The following is a 13,770-nucleotide window of genomic DNA, read 5'->3' as shown; positions in this document are numbered from 1 at the left end:
CTGTGAAGGAAGTAATGCTTGCAGATAACAGAACGTTGTGAGGGGGCAAGTGTGAAACAGGCTGTGATTCACTCTTCACCGTCCCCTGGAATCCAGCTGGCTCTGAAATGGAGAGGAACTTTTAATTCCATTCAGCTGCCAGGTTTTGCTCCTGATTGGAGTGCATCTTGAAATGTAGGGTTACAGAGGCTTTGGGAACGGCTTTGGCTAGCATGAATAGCACAAGGAATGCTTGCAGGATCTGAGGATGAGAAATATTTTGGAAGTGATTTTTAAAAATATAAGAATGAGCTAAATCTAAAAGGCTTAGTCTAAGTCAAGTGCCCCAAATAGGTCTGAAATGGAGAGAGCATTAGAGGCCCCTCCATTCTGCAGATGAAAGACGGAGGCCCAGAGAGGGGGAGTCACTGGCTCAAGGTCACACAGCAAGGGTGGCTGGGGCAAGCAGTGAACATGGAGGGGCACTGTCCCTGAAAGTACGAAATGCTCCTCCCCCTCCTAGCAAAGTCCTCCCAGTGAGAACGCAAACAAGAAGGGTCAGGCAAGGGCTCTGGGACTCCCCCCGGCCCCCCAAGAGGTAGATGCTGTGCTCGGCACAGTCACATTCCTGGTCTCCTCCAACCTTCAATAACTGGCCCTCCCCAAGCTTTCCTGGATGTCAGGTGCTTGCTAAACAATGGGCAAGACAGTTAACCTTGTGTCTGTGCCTCAGTTTCCTCATCTATAAGGTGGAGCTACTAATGTCTACCTCGTGAGGTTGTTGAGATGAGTTAATTAGGGGAAACCCGGCACATCACAAGCATCTAGATGTGTTATCCACACACACTGTCTGTATAGCACTGTGTGTAACCCTCACCGGGCCCTACGACGTGGGCAAACTGCCCCACTCATACAGACAAAGTGAAAGGCTCGGAGGGACTGAGTAACCCACCTGTGGTGGCAGTCCATAAGGGGTTGGAAGCTGGAAGTGAACTTGAGAGCCTGCACTCTTTTTTAAAAACATTTTTTTTATTTGTATATATTCATGGGGTACAAGTGTAGTTTTGCTATGTTGATGTGTTGCATTGTGGTGAAGCCAGGGAGAGCCAACATTTTTCAGTGGTCTTTTTACCACCTGTGCCTTGCAAAGTTGGTGTGAGGCTTGTCATTTAATTGAACGATCAGAGAGGTTAAGCCACATGCCCAAGACCACACAGCTCTGACTTCCCTGCCTCAGCACCGAATTACTCAAGGCCCAATCCATGCCATGCTCATTCCAGAGAGATTTTCTGAGATATAAGCACATGCTCCATGGAGGAAGGGTTTTGTTCGCTGATGTTTCCCAAGCACATAGTAGGTGCCCAATAAATACGTGTTGAATGAAAGGGTTACAAGAATGAATGATGCAGGTGCAGTTGCAAGAAAGCACACGTGAGCACGTCTAATTAGTGAGATCTGGGACTCTGCCCTGAGCCTGATTTCCCCTCTGTTTTCTTGCCCTTTTCCCTTTGGGTGTCAGACGGGTAAACCCAGTACTCCGCCGCAGGGACGTCTTCCGCGATGCCCACGCCTTCCAGAGCCAGGGGCCTGCGTCCCAGACACCACCACCGTGGGTCCTGCAGCCCCTTGAGTCAGCTCCTGCCTGGCCGCGTGGAGACGCCGTCCATCAAGGGCCTTTACTACCGCAGGGTCCGGAGGGTGGGCGCCCTGGACGCCTGCCCGGCGGCGGACCTGAGGCAGGAGATCCTGGTCAACGTCGGGGGCAGGAGGTACCTCCTTCCCTGGAGCACGCTGGACGAGTTCCCGCTGAGCCGCCTGAGCAAGCTCAGGCTCTGCCGCAGCTACGAGGAGATCACGCAGCTCTGCGACGATTACGACGAGGACAACCAGGAGTTCTTCTTCGACAGGAGCCCCAGCGCCTTCGGGGTGATCGCGAGCTTCCTGGCGGCCGGGAAGCTGGTGCTCCTGCAGGAGATGTGCGCGCTGTCCTTCCAGGAGGAGCTGACCTACTGGGGCATCGAGGAAGCCAACCTGGAGAAGTGCTGCCTGCGGAAGCTGCTGCAGAGGCTGGAGGAGCTGGCCGAGCTGCGCAGGGAGGAGGCGCGGCCGCGGCGCGGGGAGGCCCGCGTGCCCAACGCGCACACCTCGCGCTGGGGGCTCTGCATGCACCGGCTGCGCGACATGGTGGAAAACCCGCAGTCCGGGCTGCCCGGGAAGGTCTTCGCGTGCCTGTCCATCCTGTTCGTGGCCACCACGGCCGTGAGCCTGTGCGTCAGCACCATGCCCGACCTCAGGGCCGAGGAGGACAAGGTGAGTGGCCTGCGGGCGGGGCCGCTGCGCCATCGCGCGTGCTGCCCGGGCCCCACATGTCTTCCTAGGGGCCCACGAAAATGTCTTCCTTTCTTAAAATTAAGAGAAAAAAATGAATATTTTTCCAGCACGGATTATATTCATTTTTAGACCACCACTGTCGTAAATGATAGTTTTTTTATGTTTGGTTTAGAGACCCACCAAGGTCATTACACGCCCTGGCTCTGATACTGAACCCTGGATGTTGACAAAGCCACGCCTGATCCCAGGGGGCCAGGCAGGCCCAGCCTCACCTCTCCCGGCTCTGCTACTGTGGGCGAGTCGCTTCACCTCTCTGAGCCTCAGTTTCCTCCTCCGTAAAATGGGTAACATTGCTGCAAAGATTGACGCATTCAGTGCACTCAACACGTGTTTGAGCAACTACTTTGTGCCAAGCACGAGGCCAGGCCCCAGATCCCTGCTTTCTTGAGCTAACATTTTCCTGGGCACCCCGGCTCCATTTTCAGATGAAGAAACTGAGGCATAGGATGTGTAGTCTCCTTGGAGTTACATAGTGAAGACACGGATCACAGCAAAGGTTCTTGGCCTCAGTTTCCCTGCAGTGTTGAGTGTCTCCGCCAGTCTCACTGGATGGAAACTCAGGGACAAGCTATGTGCAAGTGACCCTGGCCCAGGAGGGCAGAGCTCGGGGTTGCGCTTGTCCACTCCTGCACTCTCCAGGGAGCTGGAGAGGAGACCCCAAGACCACCCACCCCCCAGCCAGGTGGTCTGAGAGGTGAAAGAGAAACACGGCATTTTGTCGAGAGCGTCAGGGCAGAGCGTCACGTAGAGACTGAATTGTTTCCTAATTTAAGATGTTGCCGTCTCTGTGCTGCTCTCCTCCAGGGCTCCCCACACCCCAACCACACCACGGCAGCCGGAGCGCAGTGACAGATAAAACACACACGTGAAATACCGCACTCCGCACACGGCTCACAGCAGCTGTCGGTTCACCGCAGGTCCCTTCCCTTAAAGACAAACCCCGGGGCAAGACAGGAGGATCAGAGAACTTTCCAGACAGAAAGGACTTAGATGGAGAACCGGCCCGTGCCTTGCTCACACACAGTAGGCTCTCAGTCAGCATTTGTTGAGTCAAATGTGTCTTGTCCAACCTATAAATGTCTTGTCCTAAAAAAAAAAAAAAAAAAACCCAAAATATTTGGATTTTGCAACAGCTTGGTTTCCCATGGAGAAGGCTATAGGAATTTTCTCATTCTTTTTAGCGCAAAAGCATGTGCTTTACGAGCCTGTGTACTCGCAGAAATACTTACCCGTGGACTCTGCAGTGAAAAGATTAAGACAAAATAAGTGAACTTACCCCACTCCCTAAGTGCCCCTGGTCCCCCTGGCTAAGGGAAGACCCCTGGTGGCCACAGGCTGTCCCTCTCAGAGGCTGCCGGAGAGGGAGGGGATCGGTAGGGGCGAAGGGCCAAGATCTTTGCAAGCCTAATGCTTTGAAAATTACGAAGGGTCTGATCCCAGGCCTGGCTTAACAGCAACCCGGGAAATCAAATTAGAGCGGGAGACAGGCCTGCAACTGGGCAGCCCGAAGTCGGAGCCGCGGAACCCGGCAGCTGTGCGCCCCCCTGGGATAAAAGGGATTTCTGCCCTGCTCAGCGGGAGACATCTGTGCTTTCTCCCTCGTGAGACCACCTCTGTGTGCGCCCGGGGCGTCTGTTTCCTGTGTAGATAATAATTCAGAGACCAGGGAGGCTGAGGACGGGCGGTCTTGACCGTGGCTTCACATTTACATAAAAAGGTGATGTGCTGTCCCCAGTGTTCTGTATTTGCCCCCAGGGGACGTTAGTCTGAGAGCGGCTGCTAACTCTGGCCAGCTGCTTCTAGGGACAGGTTGTGCCCGTCCGGTGTGGGGACCACGTCGTCCCAAGGGGCCCGGATGGCATCCACGCAGATGAATTAATGCCCCGGGGGTGGGGGTAGATATAGCCCACAGAGCTCCTCTCTCAGAAACGAGGTTGGAGGCTTAGAGCCCACTTGAGAAAGCAGATTTCCCTTTTCTTTTTCTAACTTCTCTCAGCGATATCCTTGGAGTAAACTTGATAGTGACTCAAAGGTCACTATCTGTGACCTGAGATTGCAAATTAAAATGGAGGGGGAGGAGGCAGTGCAGACAGCAAGGGCCAAGCCAAACGCCCCAGCACCTCTGAGACGCACTTGAACTTGAAAGTTCTGGATTCCTGGGGGATTCATTCCCATCGCAAGGCTGGCATCTGACACCACGGGCTGTCGTAATCCTTCCAGCGGTATTGGGAAGGGACTACGACTGCTACCCCCATTTCACAGATGAGGAAACTGAGGCCTGGGGAAGTTCCATCACCTTCCTAAGCTCACAGTTAGTAAGTGGAAGAGCCAGGATTTGAGCTCCCCTCTGATTGGCTCTAAAACCCGACCCCCTACGACCACACGACACCAACACTGCCATTCAATTCTGGGCCACTCCAACTCCAGTCTACACCCTCGGCGGCCCTGCGTGCTTTTGAGGCAGCCGGACTCTGGAAAGCGCTTGTCTGTCCACCGTGACAGTGCACAGGACAGATGCCCAGGGCTGGAGTCTCAGCCTCACCCCTTACTGACCCAGTGATCTCGGGGAAACCACTTAACTTCCCTGAGCCTCAGTTTCCTCATGTGTGAAATGCGGATGCTCTTGGCACTTTCCTCAGGGGCTCATGGGGAGGATGACAAGAGTGATTTATAAAGCGGCTGGGGCAGTGCCGACACACGCAGGGGCTCGACAACTGCAGGTCGTCGCCATTGGTTAGGTGTGCGCTAACAGGCAGCCACACGGCCAAACTGTCCCTCGCTCAGCAGCAGCCGCTGGCTGCCTCCGAGGCACTGCTCGGTGCTGGAGATAAGACTCACCTTCTCTGGCCTTGCGTTCTGAGCGTCCCTGCTCCAGTTTCTAGAGTGACTTGCCATTTATGTGACCTAAAACTGACCATCTTAAAGTGAACAATTCAGTGGGACGTGGTGCATCCACCGTGTTCAGTAGCCCCCACCTCTATCTAGTCCCAAAACATTTTCTCATCACCCCAAATGAAACCCTGTACCCACTGAGCAGTCTCTCCCCGTTCCCTCCCCCATTACTCTCCCCCTCCCCTCCCCCTCCCCCTCCCTATTCCCCTCCCCCCAGCCCCTGGCAGCCAGCCATCTGCTTTCCGGCTCTATGACCGTATCTACTCCACACGACTCATAGAAACAGAGTTGTGCGATGTGCAGCCTTCTACGTCTGGCCCCCTCCACTCAGCATGACGTCCCCAGGGTCCCCCACGCAGTAGCACAGAGCAGTGCTTCCTTCTTCCTTACGGCCGAGTAACATCCACTGTACGTGGATGTTTTACAGTTGGAGGTGCAAACACACACTACAGACCCCCACCTCCAGGGGACAGGACAAGCTTGAGACCCGGGCCAGCATTCTGTTCCCAGGCCTCCTGCTCCTGCCCCTTCACCAGCAGGACTCGAATCTAGCTCCAACTGCCCACGGCAGGTGGCGTCACCCACTGGACTCCAGTCTCCTGCCTGTGAGGAGCTGGACTCCCTGGTCCCTCGAGTCCTCCCGCTCTGGGCACCTGCAGCCCCTGTCCTGGCCTCTGTGCTGCAGCTTCCCAGGGTCTTTGTTTTCCTCTGCCTTCGTGTCCACCCTGCCATTCATCCCTCCCGCCCTTTCCACGTGGCCTTGGCGCCTTTCCCTCCCTCCCTGTGGGGGAGGCTGAACGCCCCTGGCCAGCAGCAGCGAACCTCCTTCTTCCCCTTCGTTGCCACTGAGCCACCCCAACCACTGCGACAGCAGCGTGTCCTGGAACGAGCCCCGACCTTTAGTTTGCCAGCCCTGGTCGGATCCCAGCTCTGCTGCTACCGGCTCTTTGCTTGGATGTGTCCCTGCATTTCCTCGCGCCTCTGTTTCCCCACCTATAAAGGAGGGTGATAACAACACCAGCTCGGAGGGCAGCAGTGAGGACCGAGGGGGACCTGCTTACCTGGTGCAGCAGGGAGGGGACACTCACTGTCTCCTCCGTCCACGGCCCCCGTTCTCCCCTGGTGTGTCACTCAGCACGTCCTTCCCGAGGGCCCGCTCTGGGCTGGAGCCCTGCACTGCACGAGGGGCACAAACCACTCTCCCAACCAGCCCCGCCAGCCCCCACCGCGTCCCTTCCCACCTTAGACTCCACCCCTGCCCCAGTGCTGCCGGGGCTTTCAGCGACACCGCCAAGCAGCCGTGCACACCCTGCTGCAGCCCCGGCGGCGGCAGAACCATGGTGGGGTCAGCGGGAGGGACCCGTGGTTCTCGCTTTCTGTCACAGCCTGTGCTGTGGGAGTTTCTGCACCCCGCTAGGACGGGGGGCTACACGAGGAGGAGGAGGAGGGTGCAGAGGGAGATTTTTAAAAGACCAGGCAGGACTCCCGGGCCCCTCCCCGGAAGCAACGCCCTCCCGCGCCTTGCAGACATGGCTCCCCTTCCCCTTCCGGGCCGCAGTTCCCACCTCCATCCTTCCCGCCCTTTAATAAGAAGGTTCTGCTGGAGCCAGCTTCCTCCTCCTCCTCCTCTTCCTCCTCCTCTGGCGGTTCCTGATCAGGAGTCAGTGTCGGAAGAGACTGCCCCGTTCTCTGTAGCCTCTGTGTTCGCTGACATTTGGTGATTGCTCTAGTGAATGCCTCCTATCCTGCTTTTGTTGTTTTCGGGGGTGTTTCCCCCCAGCTGAGTCTCCCTGTGTCCCAGCCAAAAAGAAACCCTCTTTCCTGTGCCAGCCCCCCCGTCCTACTGCTGTTCCCACTGTTCCCTCCGCCCCGTCACAGCCCCCATCTCCGGTCCGGCTCCCAGCCTTCCCCAAGGCCTAGTGCAAAGGCCGCCACCCAGACTCACGCGCAGGCCCCGGGCCGGCAGGGCTGTGCTAGGAGCTGGGGGTCCCTAAGGTGTTGCCTTCGGTGACCAGCATGGAGGTGATGGGACGTGCCCAGCCCTCGGTGTAGGACGGCCGCTGTGAGATGTGGGGTCAGCAGACACGCATCAGAGCCCTGTGCTAATCATTCCCCTGTTTCCAGGCCTAGTCATCACCACAGCCCTGGAGGAGGGAGCCGGGGACAGTGAGTCAGCACGTCCAGGTCCCGGGACAGTCTCAGAGGAAACAACCGGGGCCGAGGCCCGGGCAGGAGACCCACATCGCACATCCTCAGCGGCAGGGAGGAGAGGGCCGGAGGCCTGAGCTGCCCAGAGGAGCAGTGGGGACAGCAGGGAGCCCAAGAACTGCCCCAGAAGTGAGAAGGGCCGTGTCCAGAAGGTGGGGTGCAGGGGGCCTTGTGAAGGGCAGGAGAGCAGGACGGCTCCAAGGTCAAGACTGTTGGCCCCGAGCCCCTCTGGGTTGGAGCTTCCAGCACTGGCCCTCGGCGCACCTGCAGCCGTCTGCCCAGCAGCCTGTCCAGACAGACCCTGGGGCAGCGGCTGTGCCCTGAAAGCCCTGCTCTGGCGCTGCGGGAAGGGGTCTGGGCAGGACCCCACCCACTGCCTCACCCGGGACCATTTGGCCAACTCAGACTCGGACGCTGGATTCTGTTTTATAAAGATATATTGCACATATGATACCCTTCAAAGGTGCACAGTTCAGTGGTTTTTAGTGTGTTCATGATTGTTCAGCCATCACCACCATCTTACTCCCACACCCATTAGCTGCCACCCCCATTCTGCCCTCCTCCAGCCCCCGGCATCTGCTTTCCATCCCTGTGGATTTGTCAGCTCTGGACAGTTCATGCACTGGAGTCACACACTGTGGGTTTTGCATCTGGCTTCTTGCACTGAGCATGACGTCTTCAAGGCTCTTCCATGTTGTAGCGTGTGTTCTACTCCAGTCCTTTTTAGGGCTGACTAATATTCCATTGTGTGCATATGCCACATTGCATTTATTCATTCCTTGCTGATGGACTTGTAGGTTGTTTCCACTTTGGGGCTATTATGAATAATCCTGCTGCCATCTGTGCACAAGAGTGGAATTGTGGGGACAGACAGCCACTCTAAGTTTAACCTTTTGAGGAAGTGCTGACCGCGTTGCCCAGAACTGACCATCCTGCGTCCCACCAGCCGTGCCCACGGCTCCCGACTTCACCATCTCTCCAGCCCTCGCTACCGTCTGCCTCTGTGATCTCAGCCGCCCAGGTGGATGTGAAGTCATATCTCATTGTAGTTTTGATTTTCTTCTCTTTTGATTTTTTCACTTTTCACTATGGAAAATTTCAGACATTTGCAACGTAAACAGAATAATATAACGAACCCCAAGGACTCAGAACTCAGCTCCACCCATGGGCACTATTTGGCCATTCCTGCTTCCTCTCTCTCTCCGTCCTCTCTCCACCCAAATCACTTACTATCATTTTTATTTCACAGTTTTACAGGTAAAATGTGCGTACCTTAAAATGCATGAATCTTAGCTGTACAATTTAACCGATGGCTACGCCCATGTAACTCTCACCCCTGTTACGGTAGAACATTCCCATGACCCCAGAAAGCTCCATCACGGCCCCTCACAGTTGATCCCTCCCCCACCCAGAGGCAGCTGCTGCTGTGACAGTTTTGTGCACCGCAGATGGGTTTGCCGTTCTCGGGCTTCCACAGACGGAAACCCACACGCGTGTCCCACTGCAGGGGCTGCTCTCCACGCAGTCTGTGAGATGAGCCCGGGTTGCTCCGTCGTTCACGCCCCCGGCCGTCTCCAGGCCGACTTCAGAGCACACCTCACCCCCCAGGTGACAAGACTCATGAACAGGGTGACTGACCATCCGGTTTGCCCGGGACTGACAGCGTTCCCAGGACCTAGAACTTTCTGTGCTCAAACCTGGGGCGAACAGGATGAATTGTTCACCCTCCTTACAAAATACACCTAGAAACTTCCACAAAGGGAGAAAGAATAATTTTTTCTTTTCTTCCTTTCCCTTTTTCTTGTTTTTTCAAATATTGGCTGGGCTGGGAATTACGTCCTCAGCTTGAGCTCCACAAATTCCCCCCCAACCTCAACGCCGGCTGCAGATGCGGTCATTTCTGCAGGAACCGGCGGGGGGGCGGCTGGCTCAGGGATGCAGAGCAGAGCCCTGTGCGTGTGGTGACTCGGCAGAGCGGCCCTGCTGCAGTGCAGGGAGGTGGCCAGGAGGCCGGGCTGCGGCAGGAGGAGCTGGTGTGCATGGCCTGAATATGCAAACGCCACCCCGGAGGCAGAGGGAGAGCCCAACAGAACCTTCTAGGCCTCTCAGGAGTCACCTTCCTCAGCTGTGGGGTAATTTATTCCCAGATTACCAGTCTCTTAAGCCCAGGGAAAAATTCCCAGAATGTCAACAGAGGAAGAGTCTTGTAGGGAGAATGTAGCCCAGAGTGAAAATGCAAATTCTTGGGCAGCCCCACTTAGGGTTTTGGTGTTGTGCTGGGGGCCCCAGAGTCTGCATTCATAACAAATGCCTTGGGGGGTTCTGGTGCAGGGGGCTCTGAATCGGCTTCAAGAACTAGTGATTCTGTTCCAGCCTCTCCATCGCAAACTGAAGCACAGAGCAGGGCAGTGACCACTGCAAAGTCACACAGCAAGTCTGCAGCAGGACTGGGGAATCAGGACCCCAAACTCCTGAGCCCTCCAGGATCCTGAAGCCAATCGTGACAGTCGTGGCAGAGGCCTCTCAGTGCGTTGGAGAATTTTCTCACCTTCTTGTCAAATCCAGCAACAGGAGGAGGGTGTTGCTATCCTTGTACTGACCAGCCAGGGTATTGTCTGTGACCAAAGTATCATCAGTTAAAATAGCCACACGGCATTGTGTGCCCGCCAGGCGCAGCGTCCTGCTGGCTGTGTCTGCTTCCTTCCCATTCATTGCAACAGCCCCTCCCAGAGTAGAGGCCTGGAAGTCTAGAGGGGACAGGTGAGTTGCCTGAGCAGGTGGAAGAGGTGGGGTTTGAAACTGGGCCATGAGTGCTCTGCACTGCGCCCCTGGGCACCCCTGCCTCCCACCCTGCGGTGCACCAGAGAGCAGTCAGGCGAGACTGGGATGGTCTAGCCCGTTACCCTTTCTCCAGGGCCAGACATCAGGAACATTTCAATTTAGGATTCCTGTGGGCCCAGGCACTGGAAATGATTTCTTTTTCCACCCCAGAGCATTTTAATCCAAAGAAAACTGCAGTTGTCAACATCTTGCTTTTTACGCAGGCAACTGGCTTCCGTCATTCATACACTCATCCATCAAGTATATGTGTGTGATATTTACAGCAAGGTTCTCTATTCTGGCTCCACATTTGAGTCATCTGTGGGGCTTCTGGAAAATTCTACTGCTCAGCTCAAACCTAGATCAATTAAATTGGAATCTCTGTGAGCCCAGCCTGGGCAGCGGATGTTTCAAGGGTCCCCAAGGGGTTTCTAACGTGAAGCCAGCGTCGAGAGCCACACACCAGACCAGTGCATGGCAAACCGTAATGTGTGCACACGAGTCACCTGGGGGTCTTGCTAACAGGCAGATTCTGATGCTGTGCTGTGGGCTGGGGCCCGAGATTCTGAGTTCCTCATAAGCTCCTGGAGGAGGCTGATGCTTTTTGCTCAAGGACCACAGTTGAGTGGCAGCAGGGCTGGTGGCAGTGCTCTGTTAGGAGGCAGGGACAGGGGGAACAAAATACAGAACAGCGCCCCCCACACTGGGACCTGCCGCAGGAGACAGGCCCTGTGTGCAGAGCGGCAATCACACGTCGCAGGGCTGTTCCGGAGACTCAGGAGCCTCCTCTGCCCCACTGGCCTTCACGCCCCCCCCGGAAGCGATGTCTGCTTCTCTGGTTACGGCGCCCCCAGAGCCTGGCACAGCACCTGGCACGCAGTGGACCCTCCATACATCTTTGTTGGCCAAATGAACGAGGGTTGGTAGACAAAGAAGTTACAAAATAGTGTGTGGTGGCTAAGAGACCTGGGCTGGGGTCAAACTCTACGACCCACTGTGTGTGCGCCCAGGTAAGCCATCTCACTGCTGCTACCAATTTCTGGGCCATCAGATGAGGTCACAGGATTGCTACGTGGCTTGAGTGATTGGCAGCAGAGCAGTGCACGGTACCGAGAGGTGCTCGTGTCAGTTAAGGCAGAGGCTGCTGCTGTAACAAAGGGGCCCCAAGATAGAACGGCTTTGAACAAAATTTCTCTCTCGTGCAATAGTCCCCAAGTGAGGGAACTAGGTGACCAGACAGCTCCCGTTCTGGGACCTGGATTTTCTCCCCCGTGGTGTCCTGTCCTCCCCCGGGGCCTTGGTCCAATCTGCCTGTGCTGAGCTGGGGTGCAGTCCCGTCTGCGATGTCCCAGCTCACGAGAAGTGCGGAAAGCGTGTGTAGGAGTTCACACCAGTGTCTTAAGTCGTGGACCCGAGGTGGTTCCCACCACTTGTTTCCACCCCGTAGGTGAGCACTTAGCCATCTGGCCACACCTAGCTGCAAGAGAGGCCAGACAGGGCGGTCTAGCACCCAGCTACGTACCCAGCCGCAACGTGAAAGCTGTGTAAAGAGATGTTTGTGGACAAACAAGTCTACAGCGCAGAGCTCAATCGATACACACCCAGAAGCACTTTTTCAGCATGACGTCACCTCCCCCATTTCCAGCTCCGATGCGGGTCTCTGTCTACCCTGCCTTTGTTGCCTCCTTCCCCCAGGGTGAATGCTCTCGAAAGTGCTACTACATTTTCGTCGTGGAGACCATCTGCGTGGCCTGGTTTTCCCTGGAGTTCTGCCTGCGGTTTGTCCAGGCCCAGAACAAGTGCCAGTTCTTCCAGGGGCCCCTGAACATCATCGACATCCTGGCCATCTCCCCGTACTACGTGTCACTCGCGGTGTCCGACGAGCCCCCGGAGGACGGCAAGAGGCCGAGCGGCAGCTCCTACCTGGAGAAGGTGGGGCTGGTGCTGCGCGTGCTGCGGGCGCTGCGCATCCTCTACGTGATGCGCCTGGCCCGCCACTCGCTGGGGCTGCAGACGCTGGGGCTCACCGTGCGCCGCTGCACGCGCGAGTTCGGCCTCCTCCTCCTCTTCCTGGGCGTGGCTGTCACCCTCTTCTCCCCTTTGGTCTACGTGGCCGAGAACGAGTCCGGGCGGGTCCTGGAGTTCACCAGCATCCCTGCCTCCTACTGGTGGGCCATCATCTCCATGACAACGGTGGGCTATGGGGACATGGTCCCGCGCAGTGTGCCGGGCCAGATGGTGGCCCTCAGCAGCATCCTGAGCGGCATCCTCATCATGGCCTTCCCGGCCACGTCCATCTTCCACACCTTCTCCCACTCCTACCTGGAGCTCAAGAAGGAGCAGGAACAGCTCCAGGCCCGTCTCAGGCGCCTGCAAGACACCCCCACGGCCAGTGATCTTGAACTCCTGGACACCAGCGTGGCCAGCGATCACGAACTCCTGGATGCCACCACGGCCAGCGACTGTGAACTCCTGGACGCCAGCGAGGCCACTGAGCACGAGCCCATGAATGACGTCAACAACCTGATCCCGGAGAGCCGCGCCTTGCCCGTCGTGCACGTGTAACTCAAAGCCCCTCATGAGCACGGTACCCTCAGCCCACCACCCTGGCTGACACACACCCAGGAACAGCCCGCGTGGACCACCCGGTGGTGTGTTTCTAGAGCCCCAGGGAGGACGCCCCAGGCCGGGAGGGCACAAGGCCAAGATGCTCAGTCTTTGTGATCCTTGGCCCCGTGGGGCCTTTTCCCTTCTCCCTGTGCATCCCGAGCACACCCCGTCCTGCTGGATTAGTTGCCCTCCTTTCTCTTTTCCTTCCCAGCAGAGTCTTTGACATCCCAGCTAGGCTCTGGATGCCTGCAGAACTCTGGTCACCGTCGGCATTTGAGGATCGAACCCACAGAATCCCACTGTGTCCCTAAGACCCTAACTCCTGGGCCACAAGCCAGAGGGTCCAGTCACCGCAATCCCTTCCGATCAGATCTCCCCTCCCAGCCCTTCCACAGGCTCCACAGGGATTGATAAGTTCTCTCTCTGCCTGCCACTACCAGCCGTACGTCCCCAGCACAGCTGCCGCCCCGCCAGCTCCGGAAGCTCATAGCCAAGAAGGCAGCGCTCGCCTTTTTGCAGTAAATCCCACGTTGGCATCTGCAGCCGCAAGCCTGCCACCGCCCCCCACTCCATACACCTGGGACCTGCACCTGGCCAGAAGCCCCACGCGCAGGCTGGGCGGGCTCTCCGGCCGGCTGGACTCTTGGTGGGATGTTTCCCAATGACCTAGTCCTTGGGCTTGGCAGAGGCGGACTCTTTCCGGTCTCTGCATTGTCCCTTGAGAGAACTGCTCCTGCTGCTGGCTCCTCCCGCGTTGCCGGGGACCTTGGCTTTTTATCCTCAGTTAGGCGCCATGGGCTCCACACAGCTTCAGTGCAGCCGTCGGGTCTGCCCCTTGCCGGCTCCCTAGACCAGGCCCCTTAACCCCAG

The 13,770-nt window shown here is 56.9% G+C and overlaps 1 protein-coding gene across 1 annotated transcript; it reads left to right on the top strand.

The window, feature by feature from the left end:
* The first annotated feature begins 1,539 nt into the window (after positions 1–1,539).
* Positions 1,540–12,855, top strand: KCNG4 (potassium voltage-gated channel modifier subfamily G member 4). Its single transcript, XM_045533703.1, has 3 exons — positions 1,540–2,289; positions 11,986–12,711; positions 12,778–12,855. Exons 1-3 carry the CDS (start codon positions 1,540–1,542, stop codon positions 12,853–12,855), a joined length of 1,554 nt encoding a protein of 517 aa, XP_045389659.1.
* Positions 12,856–13,770: the final 915 nt, after the last annotated feature.

The sequence above is a fragment of the Lemur catta genome, chromosome 20 (assembly GCF_020740605.2).
Source record: "Lemur catta isolate mLemCat1 chromosome 20, mLemCat1.pri, whole genome shotgun sequence".
Lineage (NCBI taxonomy): Eukaryota > Metazoa > Chordata > Mammalia > Primates > Lemuridae > Lemur > Lemur catta.
This window is presented reverse-complemented; position numbering and strand designations above follow the sequence as displayed.